At 37.5% G+C, this 19,050-nt stretch overlaps 1 protein-coding gene across 2 annotated transcripts in view; it reads left to right on the top strand.

Annotated features, from left to right (window-relative positions):
- Positions 1–19,050, top strand: part of STXBP5L (syntaxin binding protein 5L) — a 201,316-nt gene that overhangs the window by 77,113 nt on the left and 105,153 nt on the right. For both annotated transcript variants that reach the window (XM_074145586.1, XM_074145578.1), the window contains exon 5: positions 18,440–18,574. In XM_074145586.1, the coding sequence (XP_074001687.1) occupies positions 18,440–18,574 (135 nt within the window). The remainder of the gene's footprint in view (positions 1–18,439; positions 18,575–19,050) is intronic.

The following is a 19,050-nucleotide window of genomic DNA, read 5'->3' as shown; positions in this document are numbered from 1 at the left end:
AATTATATGGTTTTGCCTTGTATCAAAATATAAGGTTATAATCTAAAATTTCTATTGCTGTAATTGGAATGTAATTCAATGCATTAAGAACCTTCAAGAAAATATAAAAGTGAGCAATGTGTTTCAGTGCTTGGCCCTGTACCAAGAGCCGTAATGATAACACAGTTGCTCGTGCACAAAGACATACTTGACAGTAGCATATGGTTGATATTATATGATTTGCTGTTCCATTTACAAATGGAATGGACAAGTAAAACTTTTTAACCTCTGGAAATGCTCCATAAGAATCTCTTCAGTACTTTTGAAGTGTGACATTATGGTGATGTTCCTTATGTTAGTCCCTGCTTTTTCTTCTTTGATATCATAGGAGATGCCAGATTCACCTTCAGTAGACATTTTAGGCAAAATAAATAACTCAGCTACTAGAACTAGACACTGTCTCTATCTGCTGCAAAGAACATTAGAATTAAGCTAAACCACTGAAAACTATTATAGGCCTTAATTATTTTAATGTAGTCAGAGTAGACTTCAGCAAGTATAATTTTAAATATACAACAGTTTACATAGCTTTCCCATTTAAGATTAGTACAACTGGGACAGGAAAAACCAGCAAGGATTACAGTGTGAAATCCAGGTCCTTTAGGCCTGTATACTCTAGTTTCACTTACGAACGTAGTTCATCCTCTGTTATTCTGAAGCTGAGCTAGTTCAGTTGGTTGATGGTTGGACTAGAAGATCTTGAAGGTCCCTTCCAACCTAGATGATTCTATGGGGAATAACCTCCTCTTTTTCTTCTTTTAGCCAGTGCTGCCTGGCATGTTACAAGTGAGCTGACAGCACTACAACAATTTATCCGCTGACTTATTCTCAGCATACATGAACACAGAGTACAAGTTCTGTTGGATCTTTAAATTCATCTGCATGCACTGTGCACTGATGGCAACACCATAAGTGCCCTTCTGCAGGGGAGTCGCCAGGTGACAAAATCTGTATAACTGGCTTTGGGGCTCCGATCTGTAACACTTTCTTCAGTGTTAAAGGTATGCAGTCATAGAGGAAGAGGAGCCTTTTAAGTGGGTGACTTTTAGAGCAATTCTCAGTTAGCTATAACTTACTGTTAATTAGAAACTTAACTTCCACATCTGAGATCTTGCAGTATTTGAACAAGATGATTGAAAACATTACTGCAGGGCTTGGAAGCAAAGAGAAAAGACAGGTATTTTTGTATCTGATGACTTTTCTTTTGTGTGTTGGTCTATATTCTTTCCTGAGAGTAGCTATATCTTTGTTTATCTGTCTTGCTGTATCTTTGCAGGATTTTGTGTCCTGTGTTGTTAAGAGTTTACCCCATCAAAATGACAGCAAGAGGCTATTGAATGAATACTGGTGTCTGGCTGTGCAGTCTCAGCAGTACCTGTATCTGTTTACTTGTGTGTTAGGGACTTGTGAGTTACTAAACTTAGATTACCTGTCTCATTGTATGTTCAAGGAACTGAATTCCTGTGATAGCTTGCCTGCTCATAAACAAGCCTCCTGGTTAATATTGTGTAACTGCAAGCTCTGTATTGTTTACATACGTTCAAATTAGTCTGAGGTCTGTCATCAAGCATGGCAGTAGTTAATACGTTCAGTGCAGTTGCACAGCCATGCTATACCACAAAACAGATTCTAATTACATGGTGTGATGCAGCATTTAGCTATTCCAAAGAACCACAGAACTGAAATATAAAGCAATATTTCATCATACAATCCTGCCACAGTTTGTGGAAAGGATTTAAATTTTCTCAGGTTGATGAAGGAAAAAACTGAGGAAAAGTAAAAGAAGCCATGCAACTGATTGGCATTCGCTTCCCCGTCTTACAGAATTTTTTACAAAACTTCCTTGTGCAGATTTTTTTTTTCTTTTTTTGCCTTATGAATTGTCTCTTGCCAAATGTGAACACAGCACAGACCTCAGACACTTGAGATAAATATTAAATATGTGTGATATGGTCTTGCATCAGGGTTTGTCACTTTTGAAACAATGATGCTGAGAGATTTCAATAACCAATTAATATTGTTTGCATGCAGTTATTGAGCTTGGAAAGATTCCTGAAGCTCATAAAGAACACCTCTGTTCTATAGGACTGTGCTTTAGTACTGCAGGGCAGGAAAGTGAACTTTGTCAAATAGCACTTCAGAAAGACAAAAGACTGGATAGAAAGTTTCTCCAGTGAGACTGACCCAAATCATGTTACATTACATTCTTTTTTCAGATCTTATATCATGTTATGGAAAATTTTGTAGTACGCTTGACCTGTAGGATCATCAAGGGCCATAAGCTTGTCCTGGAAAGGTGGTATGCAACCTAGTTGAAATGATGAAAAAGAAGTTTAGCACAAGTATTTTGTTGTTTGTTTTTTTTTTTTCTTCAACATGCATTAGCTAAACAATAAACAAAGGTAAAAATACAAAACATATATTAGCTTGTTGATACCAAGAATCACCAGTTGTGATTTGATAGATTTATGAGATTATGCAATTCTATTAAATTAGAATGAAAATTCACATGATCCCTGAGATTTTCTTTTTAACAGATCTTAAATATGTGGGTCTTCTAGGGGACTGGAGCTGAAGGGACCTCCTGTCGTGTTTTGGTCCGGACTGGCCACTGAAACCTCAGTCCAGTTCCCTGCAGTTCCAGACCGGACAACTCATGTACCTCCTTTTATATAATGATCAAGCTGACTGTGTTATGGATCAAGAGGTGCTGGTCCCTTATGATACCCTTATGAAGGGCACTCAGACTCTACGTTACCATTAAAAATGCTATTTATTAGCATATTTATGAGATAACAGTATAGATAATCTTACATCCCTGTCAATGCTGGGAACCCCGAGTTGTGCATCATCAAAAAGGCACCATCATCATCACGCTGAGCAGACCCCATCCATAGATAGGACTACCCCATTTTAGTCATTCAAGTTATTATAGGATTTTCTTATAAGAAAAGAACTGTATTCATTATTTCTAAAACAGAAGGGACGCTCACACTAAAACTTCCTTCTGCGCTGTTAGGTAAAGGCAAGGCCACTCAGGTGGTACAGTCAGCAAGTGGGAGCTGCCTGGAGGCTCCTCTGTTAGAACATGGTGGCTGCGTTTATCCTGCAGCCAAGGGATGTGTGCAGCAAAACACAGCCTGAAGACCACCCTGTACGTGCAACACAGCACCGGTTTGTATCTACTCAGGTTAACTGCTGTGTGGATCACTAACTCCTCCACGTGCAATGATCTCCCAGTCAGGATCGTGACACTATTATATAACTATTTGAGCTTAAGTCCACTACTTCTCTTACTAGGGAAAATTGCTCCATGCTAATTTCATCCTTCTGATGGCAAGAAACCTTCCAGCTTCAAGACTAAATTTATTTTTATGGCTCTTTTATTCCCTTTTATTATGATAATGTGGCCCACATTGTCATGCGTTTTAAGTATTTTGTCTCTCCATTGCAGTTAAATAGCTCATTCATATTCATTCACAACCTGCTTTTTTCTTTTTTATTTTCACTACAAAAACCAAGATTCTGTGTTTTCCTTTATAAATGTGTGTCTTCATTCCCTTTTCTTTTCTTTGGCCTTTCTTCTCATGTGGGTTCTCTGTGAGCTGATGATTAGACAAGGAAACATTGCAGATAGAGTCGCATCTGTGCTGTGGACATTGACATTACCGTTTCCTTTTGTAATCTCTGCGGGAATATGTTTACTGATGCATATCGTAATAACATCTTCCTTATACATGTCTTCATCTTATCAGTGCTTGTGGTTCTTGCTGTGATTGACTGATACACCCATTACACTTCTTCCCTGATGTATATCTAGCTGGCAGGGAATGTGCTGCTTTTCAGTGCAAGCCTTTAAGAGTGGAAGCAAAGCGAGACAAGTGAAATTGAAATGATCTTTTTCCATCACTTCTGTATCATGACTTCCAATCCTAAAGTGGAAGTTCTTATTATTTGAAGTTTGAGGCCTTGCCCTTTGCATTTTAAATTTTATTCCATTTCTTGTACTCTACTTGTGTAGATTGTTCTTCCTCTGTAATATTGTGTCCCTAAGAGGTTTCATTAGTATTAGTACCAAGACCACTTATGAAATTACAAGATCAACTGTAAAACTAATACTTTGGAATCCCTCAGATATCCAGTAAAATATTTCCTTTTTCAGTAAAATCAAGAGACATTAAAACCAGAATCTTATAGCTATGTTTTTTATAAATGCTGTACTTAATTTTGACATATGCTAGATTTCTTACAATAGGAATATTCTGGAATAGCCTATCTTTGGTAAACCTACTTTAGCAATACTTCTTTTCTAATCCGTACATGATGCAATAAGCTCTCTTTTGATTACAGAAGTCCTGGTCATATTTTTCATTCTAGAATATTAAAAAGATCTCTGTTTATATCCCAATCCAACCTTGAATTTGAGAATCTCTGTTATTTTCTTAATGGTGACTTTCACAGCCTTCTCCAAAGTAATTTTTAGTCCACCAGGATTCTGCCAATATTATTATTTTCACTTTCATTTCAATTAAAAATGTCCTTATCTGCATTATGCCACGGTATCTGCTTTTATACCTCTTGGCTAAACAGCTTCTCTGAAGGCAAATAGACAGCTAAGATATTTAAGATCTATTTTTACACAGCTCTGTACATAAAGGTTCTATTTCTGTAATGAGACTTTGAAATATGCAATAACAACATTAGCACAGTGTATCCTAGGATCACAGAACGGTTACAGTTGAAAGGGACCTTAAAGATCATCAAGTTCCAACCCCCTGCCATGGGCAGGGACACCTCCCACTGGGCCAGGTTGCTCAAAGCCCCATCCAGCCTGGCCTTGAACACTTCCAGGGATGGAACACTTCCAGCATCTCACCATCCTCCCAGTAAGGAATTTCTTTGTAATATCTAATCTAAATCTACTCAGATAACTTCTCAGAAAAGTCTCAAAACAGCAAAAGCAGTTGCTGTGTTACATTGGTTACAAATATGTCTTCATTTTAAAAGCATGTATCCAGGACTTAAGAAAACACATGACAAGGCATGATGAATAATTTGGCAAATTTTTTTCCATTTCATGGTTATCAATCATTTGCAAATGAATTCACATTTTCCTACATTGGTGCATTAAAAACAGGTTAACAGAAAATGGCTGAAACGCTATTTATTAATTACTCTTAGAGATAACAACTGTATTTAATAGCACAAGCACCAAAAAACCATGAAAGATGACTTACGAACTATTACTTTCCCCTATTGCTAAAACTGTACCAACTGAAGTGGAGACAGCCTCCATTTCCCCCAATCCATCCCTGAGCTGTTCATTTGACTTACTGCTTTATTTAAAGCTTTTTACATAAAATATTTTGGCAAATATATGAGACTTGCAATTTCATCTGAGCCTGTGGAAAGCATATCAAGTGAAGGTTTCTAACAAGAATTTTCTCATCTCTGAAACACCAAAATCACTGTTTCTAGCTGGTAGTAGGTCAAATGTTCCGGCTATAAATACAGCATCATTAAAATGTTTGAAAAATGAAATTTACTTATAACAGCTAATGAAATAACTTTATAAATTTGCTATATGTATATGCATGTATGTGAATGCACATATATGTGTGTGTGTGCATGTGTGTACATGTGCATACACACGCACATACATGAAATCATCATGACCCTTAGAGCTGCTAGAGGACAATGTGTAGCTAGCAAAATTACCTGAGGACTTAACAACAGTACAGGGACCAGAGGGCCCTCTGGCCTGATAAACCCTCTTTTCCAATTTACCTCTTCCTCTGTGTCACTCTGGCAGTAGTTCCTTTTATTATTTCTATGAGAAAACAGGTATCTCTTCAAAATTCCATTTTGCAAAAAATCTTTGTGATTTTTTTTTTTTTTTTACTTCAATAGGGAAGAAAAACATGTTCTGAATTATTAATTTTTATGTCACCTGGCCACCTCTGATTGCCTGAGACATTTATGTGTTGGTTTCTTTCCTCAGAAAAAAAATCCTTTAGCTTTTAACAGCAGTCATAATTTTGCTATGTACTGCAAAACTTTAGATCATATGCTGAGCAGTGTGCTTGTTGGTTCTTATGCTTTGTAGAAAAGAAAGCATGTTTGTCATTAGATTTCTGCTTTTTTGAGAAAACACAGTGTAACATGTTATGTTGTTTTCACATAGCAGCTGTGTTGCCAAATTGCTGTAAGGCCAGGTTTGGATAGCAAAATTTTAAATGTATACACAGCCATACATTGAACAGCCGTGTTTCATGGCCGTAATCATAACAAATGGGAAGTCCAATTCTGTAATACAAAAATGCATCATCTACTTCATATCATACAGAATCATATTAGACAAGAGCAAAAAAAAAGACATCTTTTCAAATTTAATCAGCATAGTGAGTCTACATTATCAGTTGGAATTCTCAGCTTGTTACAGTAGAGTTACAGGAATTCTGTGGTTTTATTTTTTGAAGTTTTCAAATTTGAGTTTTGAGACGTTTTTCATAGTCCTGTTCAGATCTATTCTTTGACCTTTGTTACATTAGATTTCCAGTCATATATTAAAGCCGTGAAGAACATGCACCCATTCTGCTGCAGTAAGTCATTTGCTTCTTGGAAACCACAACACCCCTTTCCTGCTCAGGCACATGTCAGCTTCAAGCAGAATCCAATGCGATGATTTAGGATACTTTTCCTTCTGTCACAATAAACTCTGGGCATTATTCCAGTAAATCAGAAATAGAGCTAGTAATGTCAGTATTGAGATTATCTCATTAAACAGTACATGAGCAGGAAGAGAAGAGAGACTACAGATTGCAGAAAAACAAGGACCGTTAATCACAGAGTCCCTGTCTACTGAAGCATAACAAATGAGAACAGCTGGTGTCCAATAAGCCTACATGATTTTAATTGATGGAAGCTGTTTAGGAAAAAAAAAGTGTGTATACATAGAAAAAGTATAAACATCTAAAATACTTTTTTTTTTTTTTTTTTTACTTTGAAATCAATTTCAATATTTCAGTGTTATCCTGGTAGTTGAGTTATTCAAAATAGCTTGATCAATATTGGTATAAAATAGGTTTTAAACTCATTGTAGTAAGAATCTATGATATAAACAAAGATTTGTGTATGTTGCAGCAAACAGGGGATCAAATACTAGAATATCTTTAGTTTACTTTTCTAACAACTATGTAAAGTCAAACTGTTTAGCAAAAGACAAGTTTCAGCCTTTCATCTTTGATCTAAGTCCTTTTTTGAAACTATGAGACTGGGAAGCAAAAACCGTGTTTTCAATTTATAGCTTCAGTGTTGGGTGAGAGGATGAGAGAAACTCTACCCGTAGGTGTTGGGTTTTTTAAATGCAACTGCTACAAAATCAATGAAAGAAATCAAAAACTTTGTCTTTTGAGAACATAATCTCCCTCTTCCATCCTTTATTTTTTGGCTTTCTTTTATTGCTAAGAAACTCAGTACCTATTATAGTCCATGGGACCTGATGAAATCCACCCACGGGTCCTGAGGGAGCTGGCGGACGAAGTTGCTAAGACGCTTTCCATCATATTTGAGAAATCGTGGCAATCTGGCGAAGTTCCCGCTGACTGGAAAAAGGGGAACATAACCGCAATATTCAAAAAAGGAAAAAAGGAAGACCCAGGGAACTATAGGCCAGTCAGCCTCACCTCTATGCCTGGCAAGATCATGGAGCAGATTCTCCTGGAATCTCTGCTAAGGCACATAGAAAATAAAGAGGTGATTGGAGACAGCCAGCATGGCTTCACCAAGGGCAAATCATGCCTGACAAATTTGGTGGCCTTTTACAATACTGCCACAGGCTTGGTGGACAAGGGCAGAGCAACAGATGTCATCTACCTGGACTTATGCAAAGCATTTGACACTGTCCCACACGACATCCTGGTCTCAAAATTGGAAAGACATGGGTTCGATGGATGGACCACTCGGTGGATAAGGAACTGACTGAATGGCCACACTCAAAGGGTTGTGGTGAATGGTTCAATGTCCAATTGGCAGCCAGTGACGAGTGGAGTTCCTCAGGGGTCGGTACTGGGACCAGTGCTGTTCAACATATTTGTCGGAGCTATGGACAGTGGGATAGAGTGCACCCTCAGCAAGTTTGCCGACAACACCAAGCTCGGTGGCATAGTCGACACGCTGGAGGGAAGGGATGCCATCCAGAGGGACCTGGACAGGCTTGAGAGATGGGCTCGTGCAAACCACATGAAGTTCAACCAGGCCAAGTGCAGGGTCCTGCACCTGGGATGTGGCAATCCCAGGCACAAATACAGGTGGGGCGGAGAATGGCTGGAGAGCAGCCCTGAGGAGAAGGACTTGGGGGTGTTGGTGGATGAGAAGCTCAACGTGAGCCGGCAGTGCACACTGGCAGCCCAGAAAGCCAACCGGATCCTGGGCTGCATCAAGCGAATTGTGGCCAGCAAGTTGCAGGAGGTGATTCTACCCCTCTACTCTGCGCTCGTGATACCCCACCTGGAGTACTGTGTCCAGCTCTGGAGTCCTCAACATAGAAAGGACACGGACCTGTTGGAATGGGTCCAGCGGAGGGCCAAGAAGATGATCAGAGGGATGGAGCACCTCCCCTATGAAAACAGGCTGAGAGAGCTGGGATTGTTCAGCCTGGAGAAGAGAAGGCTCCAGGGAGACCTCATAGCAGCCTTCTAATATCTGAAGGGAGCCTACAGGAGAGCCAGAGAGGGACTCTTTGTCAGGAAGTGTAGTGACAGGACAAGGGGTAATGGTTTTAAATTGGAAGAGGGGAGATTTAGATTACATATTAGGAGGAAATTCTTTACTGCGAGGGTGGTGAGGCACTGGAACAGGTTGCCCAGGGAAGTTGTGGATGCCCCATCCCTGGAAGTGTTCAAGGCCAGGCTGGATGGGGCTTTGAGCAACCTGGTCTAGTGGAGGTGTCCCTGCCCATGGCAAGGGGGTTGGAACTAGATAATCTTTTAAGGTCCCTTCCAACTCTAACCATTCTATGATTCTATAGTGGTCTGTATTGCCCATCACTGTCACTATCCTTGGTATTACAACTCCATTTTTACTTACCTTTCAAAGAAATTAATGGAGAACAAGTGAGGTATTACAAATAAAAAATACTGATTTCACAAGCCAGTAGACAAGAGAAAAATTATGTACATTGTCTTTCCCCTAAAGATGAAAGGAAGAGTCTGTTTGCCAGCCCTGTTTCATTAATCTGCTCACTCCACTGATTTTGTGGAACTTTTATTCTCATTTTTGTTGTCTAATGACCTTGAGTTGGCATCAGAAACAAATTGGAAGCCAATGAAAAGTATGCTGGTTTCTTCCAGCATCTTTTTTCTTTTTAAAGAAGTGAATTTCTGTATAATTCCCCTGTCTTTTTTTCCTGGGTCCAAGCCTACACGTTACACCTGTTCAATTTACTGCATTACTATTGTGTAATACTAAAGATCGAGCCAGGGAGAGTATGCCACTGCCAATGTCAGTGATCCTGTTCCCACATGCAAGACGTCCCAATGAATTTACAGTCAAAATCCTAAAAGGGAGTTAGCAAAAGAGAGTGTCTTTTTGCTCTGCATTTGTCCAAAAGGAAGGAAATTAAGCTTCTGTCATCTTGAAGATTAACCAAATTATTAGTAGGAAAAGCTACAAAAGTTGCCTCCGCTTGCACACTGGGATTTCAAGAGTGACTTCTAAGTTGTTCTGGAGCTCCAGTAATGCCTGTTAGCAGCAGCACAGTATCATGTTAAGACAGCCGTTGAGTTACTGAGAGTGTGAATTTAAATGCTTGCATTTTATATTATAGGAAGTTACCGTGCAGCTGTCTTTTTATATGTGTTTTGGCATGTTGAAAGGGTCAGGATGAACTTTTATGGAGTTGTAAGAAGGTTACTTACAAGAAATAAAACTAGTGAAACCCAAAGGACCTGTTGCATGCTGTATACGTTGCTGTCCTTGTAAAGGGCTCATGATAACCTCATAAGCTTTTATCTAAATACATACATTCAGTCTTTAGTCAAGTGAAATCTCCAGGTTTACTAGTCTAATAAAATTTAATGCATCTAATACGGTTTTGAATATGCTTTTTCTGATTTGTTCTAGGTTCTTTTAAGTTGAGTTAACTGCTTGTAAATAATTTTTGTTAACAAGTTTTATAAATGCTCATAGAGTTCCTACATTTTGTATAGTCAACATTAGCATTTGTGTCTTAAGTATTTATGCAATGCTGTAAACTGTTAATTATGGTTGTGATTGCACATTCATATGAAATAGTATGCTCGCAATTCAAGAATGGGCCTGACTTCAGGCTTATAGAGTTATTTCACCTGTCCAGAAGTTTTGCACAGGAACACCTAGCTTTTGAAGAAACAGAGGAACAGCCTGATTTTTCTTTTGATTGTTTTAACAGGGAAAAATGAAGATGAGAAACTGAATATACTATTGATACTGCTTTGCTTTGCACTTTATGTTTTAGTTTTTAACACTTTAAAGGATTAACAATCAGTCTCAATTTCTGAAAATCAGGATGCTTCAGAATGTGCCTGTAGATCCAAAGTGAAAAAGGAACCCAGCTAGGGACAAAACCAAAGTACCTTGAGAAAGAAATAGTTTTTCAACTGCATTTCTTTAAATTTCACAGTGTTTTTTCTATTTTGCGGATTCCTCTTTCTTATTCTCAAAACTTGTTTAAGTATAATATTTCAGGTAATGGACATAATGAAAAATGCAGGTATCAAACACTTTGAAAGCAGCAGTGGACCACCAGCCAGTTGATACATTTAAGTAATCTGCAGTAATGAGTACTTGTAGCTAAAGCAATATAAAATAAAGACAAATAAATCTGTTTTGTGAACTGATTGGGTAAACTGGATAATCTGAGATACTGAACTTAAAAGGGACTTCTGCAAACAGATGTATAGCTCTAGAAAGTACTTGTTACCACTGCTTTGACTCCGTATTTCATTTCTGTTCCTTTGTAAGGAACATGTATTGTACTGTCTCATGTAAAGCAATTCATTTTACTGTCTCTTTCTTTAAAACATTGATCTCTACAGACTACTTTAAGAGGCCTAAGTAAGTAATGTCATCAAGTGGTCCTACTGTTTGCAAGTACTGATAGTTCAGTCAGGAAATAGACACAGTAGCATGTGAGCTAAATGATTATTTGTTTCACAGTGTTTAATTCAGTGGTTGCCAGTGAGAGGATGAGGGGCAACGGGCACAAGTTGGAACATAGGAGGTTCCTCTCAAATATGAGAAGAAACTTCTTCACGGTGAGGGTGACAGAGCCCTGGAACAGGCTGCCCAGGGAGGTTGTGGAGTCCCCTTCTTTGGAGATTTTCAAGACCTACCTGGATGCAGTCCTGAGTAACATGCTCTGACATGCTCTGGGCAATCCTGCTTCAGCAGGGGAGTTGGACTAGATGATCTCTATGGTCCCTTCCAACTCTAAAAATTCAGTGAAATTCAGTGAAATTGTAAATAGTTTGTGACTTTCATTCATAATCTAGAATTTATTGTTAGAGATGATTCACTGAGTAGTTATAAACAGAATAGTCACATTCAGCTACCGACTGATAGAAAAATAGAACTAAGTTCTAATTATTACACTCTTCATTAGATATTCTTCACCTAACCAGTCCTGTCATAAACCTTAAATGTAGCATATGCACTGTAGTCTTAAAGCAACAAAGAATATGAGCAATCTGTATAATGCTCAACTGGAAAAAAATCCAGATGGAAATGTTCATGCAGTATTTTGAAAATTTACCTTAACATTCCTCTTTTGTTCAGACATCCCTAAACAACAATGGGATTTAATACTCCAATGCATTTGTTATGCTGTCACCGGGATCCAATGTGATTTCTGTACAATGTGTTGTCAGCTCCACTTCACTTTCTTCTATATAAGTAATTAAAACATAAAATAAGAAGGACCAATTGATTTTTAATTCAAAATAAGTGTTGACTGATGATGCTAGCAGAAAATATATGTGAAATAGAAGTCTTTTCTTAATTAAAGTTAAAACTAAATCACACTTTTAAAAAACAGATGGACCACAAGAATCAGCGCAAAAACCGTGTTCAGTTCATTCACTGGCTGCTAGGATCCATGGGTGTGGGGCTACTATAAAATTTTGAAATTATCTTGTGTGGTATGTGGAGGATCTAGTTTGAATAGGAGAAAGATTCATGCGAAAGATTCTTGGTGATATAGTATCACCAAGACCCTGAAAAGAAAAACTGTCCAGATGTATTGAACTGCTATGTATTTCATTTGACTCTTAGTCATGCCAGTTAGTAATTTAAAGTATTTCTTGTAGTCATGTCAGCCCTCGAGACTGTGTATACAATTTAAGTAAATTAAACTAAAAGTTTAACATTGGAAATCCTAGTAATGGAGTTCATTTTGGATTTCTGACTTCCTAGGACTTCCTGGTATATAATCACTCAAACAGTCCATGTTGCAGGGGAAATACTGTTATTACTATGCACAGACCCAACTCACATCTGTCTGGGGAACTGCACAACCAGCGCAAACTGCAAACCAGTGCAAGCTGCAAACACATCATGAAACAGACGGCAGACTGCATGGATTGCTGCTATTGTACATGTCTTTTACATGTCTTACAGAGTTGATGAGCTCCAAATTTATATATAGTTCAGGGAGAAGAGTAAATATCTCCAGAGGCCAAATAGCTCATAATTTACACCCTTTGCTTGATCTGCTGGAGACAGCTCCTTTTCTTCATCATCTATAGCTTTAGCCTGTGCTTCTGTTTAGGCACTTCAGGTCAGCCACAAATTACTTTACTTGAATACCCATCTAAATCTTCTTGTGTGCATTTCGTGATTTAAAGCAATAATCTCAGCTATAACATTCCCTTGTGAGCTGACAGAAAAGCAATCCTACGTTTTCTGAGAATACTGGCTAGCCAGAAGCCCCCTCAGAAAGGCCAGTCTGCTTTTCAACTGCTGGAGAAGGCACTATATGAGTCTGGTCTTCTGTGTATGTCAGTGACAACTTTTCATATTACTTTTGTTCAAAAATACCAAAAGATTAAGGGAGTGGTGAGGTGGGAAAAGGAGTTGGTTGGAAATAATTTGTGCTTGCTGATGGAGGGAGAAGGGGACTATATACAAAGTCATGAGGCACCCTCGGCAGCTGTAGTTTTCATGACTGGGGAGAAGAAAACCTGCAGAAGTCGAGAAGGAAGGGAAATGCTTATCTATTGGTTTTCCTCTGGTGTGAATATTCATTGAGGTCTACAAAGGCCACAGATTCCTCTCTAAGAAGAGCTGGTTTGAAAGGGGACCTTACAGAACATCAGCCAGTCATTGGCTGGTGTCAGGGAGGATGGCCAGTCTATCAGGTAGCAGTGCCGAGAGAACAGCTTGTGATGATGACCAGCTGAGGTAAGTAACATAAGTTAGTGGAGACTGCTGAAGGCACCAAAGGATGCTGGAGAAGATTCCTTGAGTCAGGAGGGGAGCCATAATTGCTAATGAAAAGATAGAATTCTGATGTGCATAACCTTCTTAAGAAGGTGATTAACTTTCTCAGCAGCTGAACTCATCCATGCTGGGACAATGCACTGTAAGTTTTGTGTAAGACGGGCTGTAACTTAGTAGTCACTGACAGCTGAGGGAAGGCTGGGCCAGGACCAAGCTGACATGCCTTGCTGACATGACTGGGCTTGCTTCCTGTCAACTAGTCATGTTCCCAAGTTAATGCTTCTTCATGTTTCGTTTTCCACTTCTCATGAAAATTTCTGAGATTTCCATCTTTTCTGAGACCCTGGACAGTGCAGTTTATTTTGGTAGGATTCTGACAGGAAGTTCAAGATGATGTTTGGTTTTTGTAGGAACTTATAGAAACTGAGCTCTTCTGCCAGTCAGCGCTGGCCATAAGGGCTATACACATTCTATGCTTGTCCATATTTAAGATTATCTGTATAAGGGGAAAAGAGATAGTATAAATTTAGTTGCAGTTTTGATATCAAGGAATAAGTGGTTAAATAATTGAATTAGAGAAACTGTTCATCATTTTGACAAAAATGCAATTTATTCTCCTCACTTCCGCAGCTCTCCCCACTCTCCACCAGGAACAGCGCTGTAGGAAACAAAAATAGGAAAACAAAAGTAACAGAGGCAGAAGGAAGCGTTCTCAAAATTATTTTTTATTTTTCTTAGAGCAATATAATTAGTGTAATAAAGATAAGATGATTTTAAGCCATCTGAGAGTTTTTACTAGTATTTCAGAGAATGTAATGGTCTAAATTATTTTAACATTGTAGTATTCTACTAATATGCAATGAGTTTTTTTGGTTGGAGTTGTTAGACTGTAGAGTGCTGTGATTTTCTGAAAAATACACCTTTTCAAGATTTGCTAGCCAGAATATATTCCTTTATAAAATAAGGTTCAATTTTTTTGACAATGCCTCTTTAAGTTATTCCATTCTCTCTCTTACATTGCTTAGCTAGTTTTATTAATGTTTTCAGGACTCTTGCTAAAAAGCTTTTGCTTAGTAAACTCTGATTTAGGTGTTTTATTTGGCACCTATTGATTTTTTTTTTTTAAAATGACATTTTATATCCTGTTTTGTCCTTTGAATACATTAGAAAACTGATGCAATGTTCCAGACCATTTTGGCAGTGTAGGAGCACCTTTTTTTTGTATCAGTCCATGGTTTTTGCTATTTCTCATAACAATCAATGAGACTCATATTGTGGTTTGCTCCTAAGAATGTGTAATATCCCTATTTCTGGCTGACTTTCTGTTAAGTGATCAACATTGAGCAAATTCTCAGGTCTCTGTTTAATTGGGTTCCATGTTATCTCAATCAGATTGACAATCTGATTAAATTTTGGCTGAAGCATTCCATACTTGCATAAATCACTACAATCCTTACCTTCTTAAGAAGAAAAATAGCCCATCTTTCTTTCTGGCTAATTGACTGGTTTTCATAAAGGCATCAAAGGACATCTTAATTTCCTTGTGGGATATATGACTAACAGAGGGATACCTTTCATCCACAATGAAAACTACAGTATGAGACTTCATTGTTTTCTCTTGAAGAAATCGTTATGTGATTTCAGTACTTACTTAAATGGAAGATGTTCATTAAAAATCTGAGGCTTGCTTCAAAGCTTTCAAGCCTCAAAGTTAATATTCTCTGTAAAAGTGAAAAGTCAATAATACATAAAGCAGTTTGCATTTAATTTACATAATGTAAAAGAAAACTACTTCAGAGCAGTGCATAGTTTTCTGAGAATATGAAAATCATTTGGCTTTGTTTGGTGAAGCCTAACAATGCATTGTATTAAAATGCATAGTAATCCCTGTGCTTTAATATGTTTGTTACATATCTGGATTGTCTTTCAGGGAATAGCATTTTCATAGAAGCTCACATATTGTAAAAGGTGGTATTTGATAATGTGTAATAACGGTTTGGGTAAACAGTGAAGACTCATAGGGTAGTTTTCATTGTGAAAGAAAGAACATGCAGAATACTTTCTTATCTGACCGTCCCATAAATCTATCAGAACAAAATAAAATTATTTGAGAGGAAATAGCTGATCTTAAGAAAGCAGAAAAAAATGTGGTAATTTTCTTCATTCTTTAGCAACACCTAATTCTCCTCTGGACCTTCATACCATATATCCAGATGTAATAGCTACCGGTGCCTTGGATTTCAGATAAGCCAGCAGGAAAATAAGTCTAGTAACTGACAGCCAGTAGTTAGTTCTTTAGTCTCATTTTTCGCTTACTGTAGGACCTTGCTTTTGAAACATTATGTTATTGAAATTTTAAACCTAAGGCAGGCAAATGGTGGACATGGAGTAGCTGGGAAATTAGACACCCATTTAGTCTGATGGTTGTTGTGGCAGTACATGCTAGAGAAGCCAATTTCAATAAGGAAAAAAAGCAGACCAAAGCAGCCTCATATGGTGTCTGAAGTGATTTTGAGACTTTATTAATAATCAAGGTATTGGATTGAGTCTTGCATTTTGGAGACCAAGTTTTCCACATCTTTTCCTTGTGAATGGGTTTATCAGACAACTGAAAATTAATACAGTTCTAGGTGGACTTGAACCTTTTTAGTCTGATGACACAACTGCAAGAATTTGCATTAGCAGCATTCAAGTCAACTAGGGTTGACTTTGTAACTCATGAGTTGTTTGTCAGTCAATAGACATACATTTTCAACACTTTCAAAGGCACAAATATTTTCTTTTCCTGTAATTTAACAGTTTACTACAAACATATGTTGAATGAACATCAGTGTGAAGTGATTAAGAGGATTTATCAACCAGAGACCAGGGAGTTTTTTGCATGGGCTGGGACCTGACAGAGCATGTGTATGCTTTGGAGTGCAAGAAAGAAAAGTAGAGCTAGTACAGAAATGCAAGAAATAAAAATAATTTGGACTAAATATTAATCTAACCAGAAGTGTAGCAAATGGTGCATCAGAAGAGTAAGCAAAAGGCATTGAGTTGCTTAGTTTAACGAGAAGAATCAGGAAAGATGTGAAAACCAGCTTCACATTTGTAAAACTACAAAGTTAAGAGGCCAAATTATTCTTTGCATCTGTTGTGAACAGAAAAATAAAGCTAACAGCTTTAACTCCAGCAAGGAGTATGTAGGTGGCATAGACCACCTGCAGTTCTTTCTGTCAGATATTTGTCGATGTGACTGCACCCACAATATACAATATACTAATATACAATATACTAAGTTGCTGCTTGAAGGCATTTTCATTTATGCATACAAAACTGTAATTCTCATTCTCAAAGCAATTCTCTTGAAAAACTTGGTTCTCTTTCCACTAAAGGCAGTGGAATTATTGCCAAAATTAGACAACTAATGGTAAAATGTAGCCCTGTACAGGTGGATAGAACAAAGCCTATATCATACATAAGTCACACTTGAATCAACGGAACGAGATTTCTGTGAAGGTTAAGCCTTATTCTGGATTCATGAATCAGTAATAATTTTCCCATAAATTAGGATGGGAAAACTGCATATTTCAACTGTGTTCAATCCAGTGTGATACATAAGGCAAAACCAAAAATTTTTGCTCGCTTGAATGAATTCAATGTTAAATGTTCTGACACATGATTAGATATTTGGAAAACTGCAGAACTATCCAAATACTGTGTAGAATCTATTTGGAATCTTTTTGTTTGTTGAGAGTACCTTACAGGGAACAATTACAGAAAGTATGTGAAATTTGCATAGGTATTGAACAATTCCTTTAATTCAAAGGGTGGCAAATGTTCTACTCAGAGGATTTTACATGACTGAGAGGGCCAAATTACTGGAAGATAGCCAGCACCCCTCTTACTCCTTTATAATTAATTCAGAAAGATGGCTGTACCATAAGAATAAAAAATTGAAATATGTATGTTCTTAAATACTGTTTATACATTTGTGGGGGAGGAAGGTGTTAAGGCTAGAAGTTATTGCATAGCTGTTAAATCAAGTTTTTATATAAAAGCTAGAAATAGCCTGCTTGTGGAACTGAATGATAAATATAATAACGTATGGCATACCGAGCCAAATACCAGCTTTTTGTCAAAATTCAAGAGTCTATCTCATAAGATCACATTAAGTTTCAGTCTCTATAGGTAGCATGCATTCGATTATATTTCAACAGCAAACGGTTTTGTAGATTTAGTTTTGCCTGACTGTATGTAATATCTCTATAATAACTATAATATCAAAGAAACCTGAATCTCCTCATTCATCACCTTTGAAAACTTTTATGTATTATCATGAGGAACTGTCATGACATCTTTCCAAGCTAATACAGCACTGGTTCATTACCCTGTAAGAATCATATGAGTGCAGGATTTAGTGTGTCTAGGATATAATACTTAACTGCTCTTGGTAATGCTCTTCTGTAGTGCCCTACTCTCCCAGCTAGTAAATAAATTGAGTATTTTCTTGAATCAGTGATGGTGTTACACTTCTGTTGTACAAAACATTAATCCTCATGATATTCATTAACTTCTCTTTGTTGCACTGGAAAAATTGCTTACGCTAAGAAAGACAAACTTGAGAATTTTGGATACTATCATAGTGCAATTTACATACTCATGGAGATAATGAGACTTAGTTCAGTGCTCAAGTGATACGGTTCTTTTTTGCTGCCTTTAATATGAGCAGGCAGGATGGTCTTTCTTTCTTTTGTGTTCTCTTTTATGATTTTTCTGGAAATGACCCCCAAAACCTGTACATTCTTCAGAATGCTGTGCCTGCTAGGCAGGCTTTTCTCAAGTTGTAAAATGGAAAGAACAGTTATTTCATCTGCAGAAGTGTTAAAAAGTATTGTTGATATGATATTCAGACACTTTTTTTTGTTTTCCTTTCCAGGATTACTTATTGCCATCTACCTTTCCAGAGTAAATGGCTTTATGTTGGAACAGAGAGGGGAAATACACACATTGTAAATATTGAGTCCTTCATTCTTTCTGGATATGTTATCATGTGGAACAAGGCAATAGAACTGTAAGTGCAGACTTTTTTACATTTGTGACTGTGGTCATTTTCGTAGCTGCATTAAGATTCATTTTAAAGAAGCATTTGTTTATACAAATATTAGCAAATCTTTTGACCTTTTATTTTAATGAATGCATGTGCAGTATTAACTGGTTTGTTACAGGACATTGGGAATTCAGATTTGTGATAGAAACCATGTAATTATATTTTGTATAAAAGAAAAAGTTATTTGGCAATCTGTTTAACTGTGAAGTTACATGAAATACAGATAATCATTAATCTCACAAATTCAGACTTTACTAGTTTCATGAGGGTGTTTTGATCACAGTCTCCTCCAAACATCCTATGAAGACAATAATGGCGTATGTTTGCCCTAAGACTCTATGGAGAACTTCTCTTCATTGAACTGTAGAATCATTTAGATGAGAAGGGACTGCAGGCCTCTAGTCCAAGCCTCCTGCTCAACACAGGGCTAATTTCAAAGT

The sequence above is a fragment of the Numenius arquata genome, chromosome 1, assembly GCF_964106895.1.
Source record: "Numenius arquata chromosome 1, bNumArq3.hap1.1, whole genome shotgun sequence".
Classification (NCBI taxonomy): domain Eukaryota; kingdom Metazoa; phylum Chordata; class Aves; order Charadriiformes; family Scolopacidae; genus Numenius; species Numenius arquata.
This window is presented reverse-complemented; position numbering and strand designations above follow the sequence as displayed.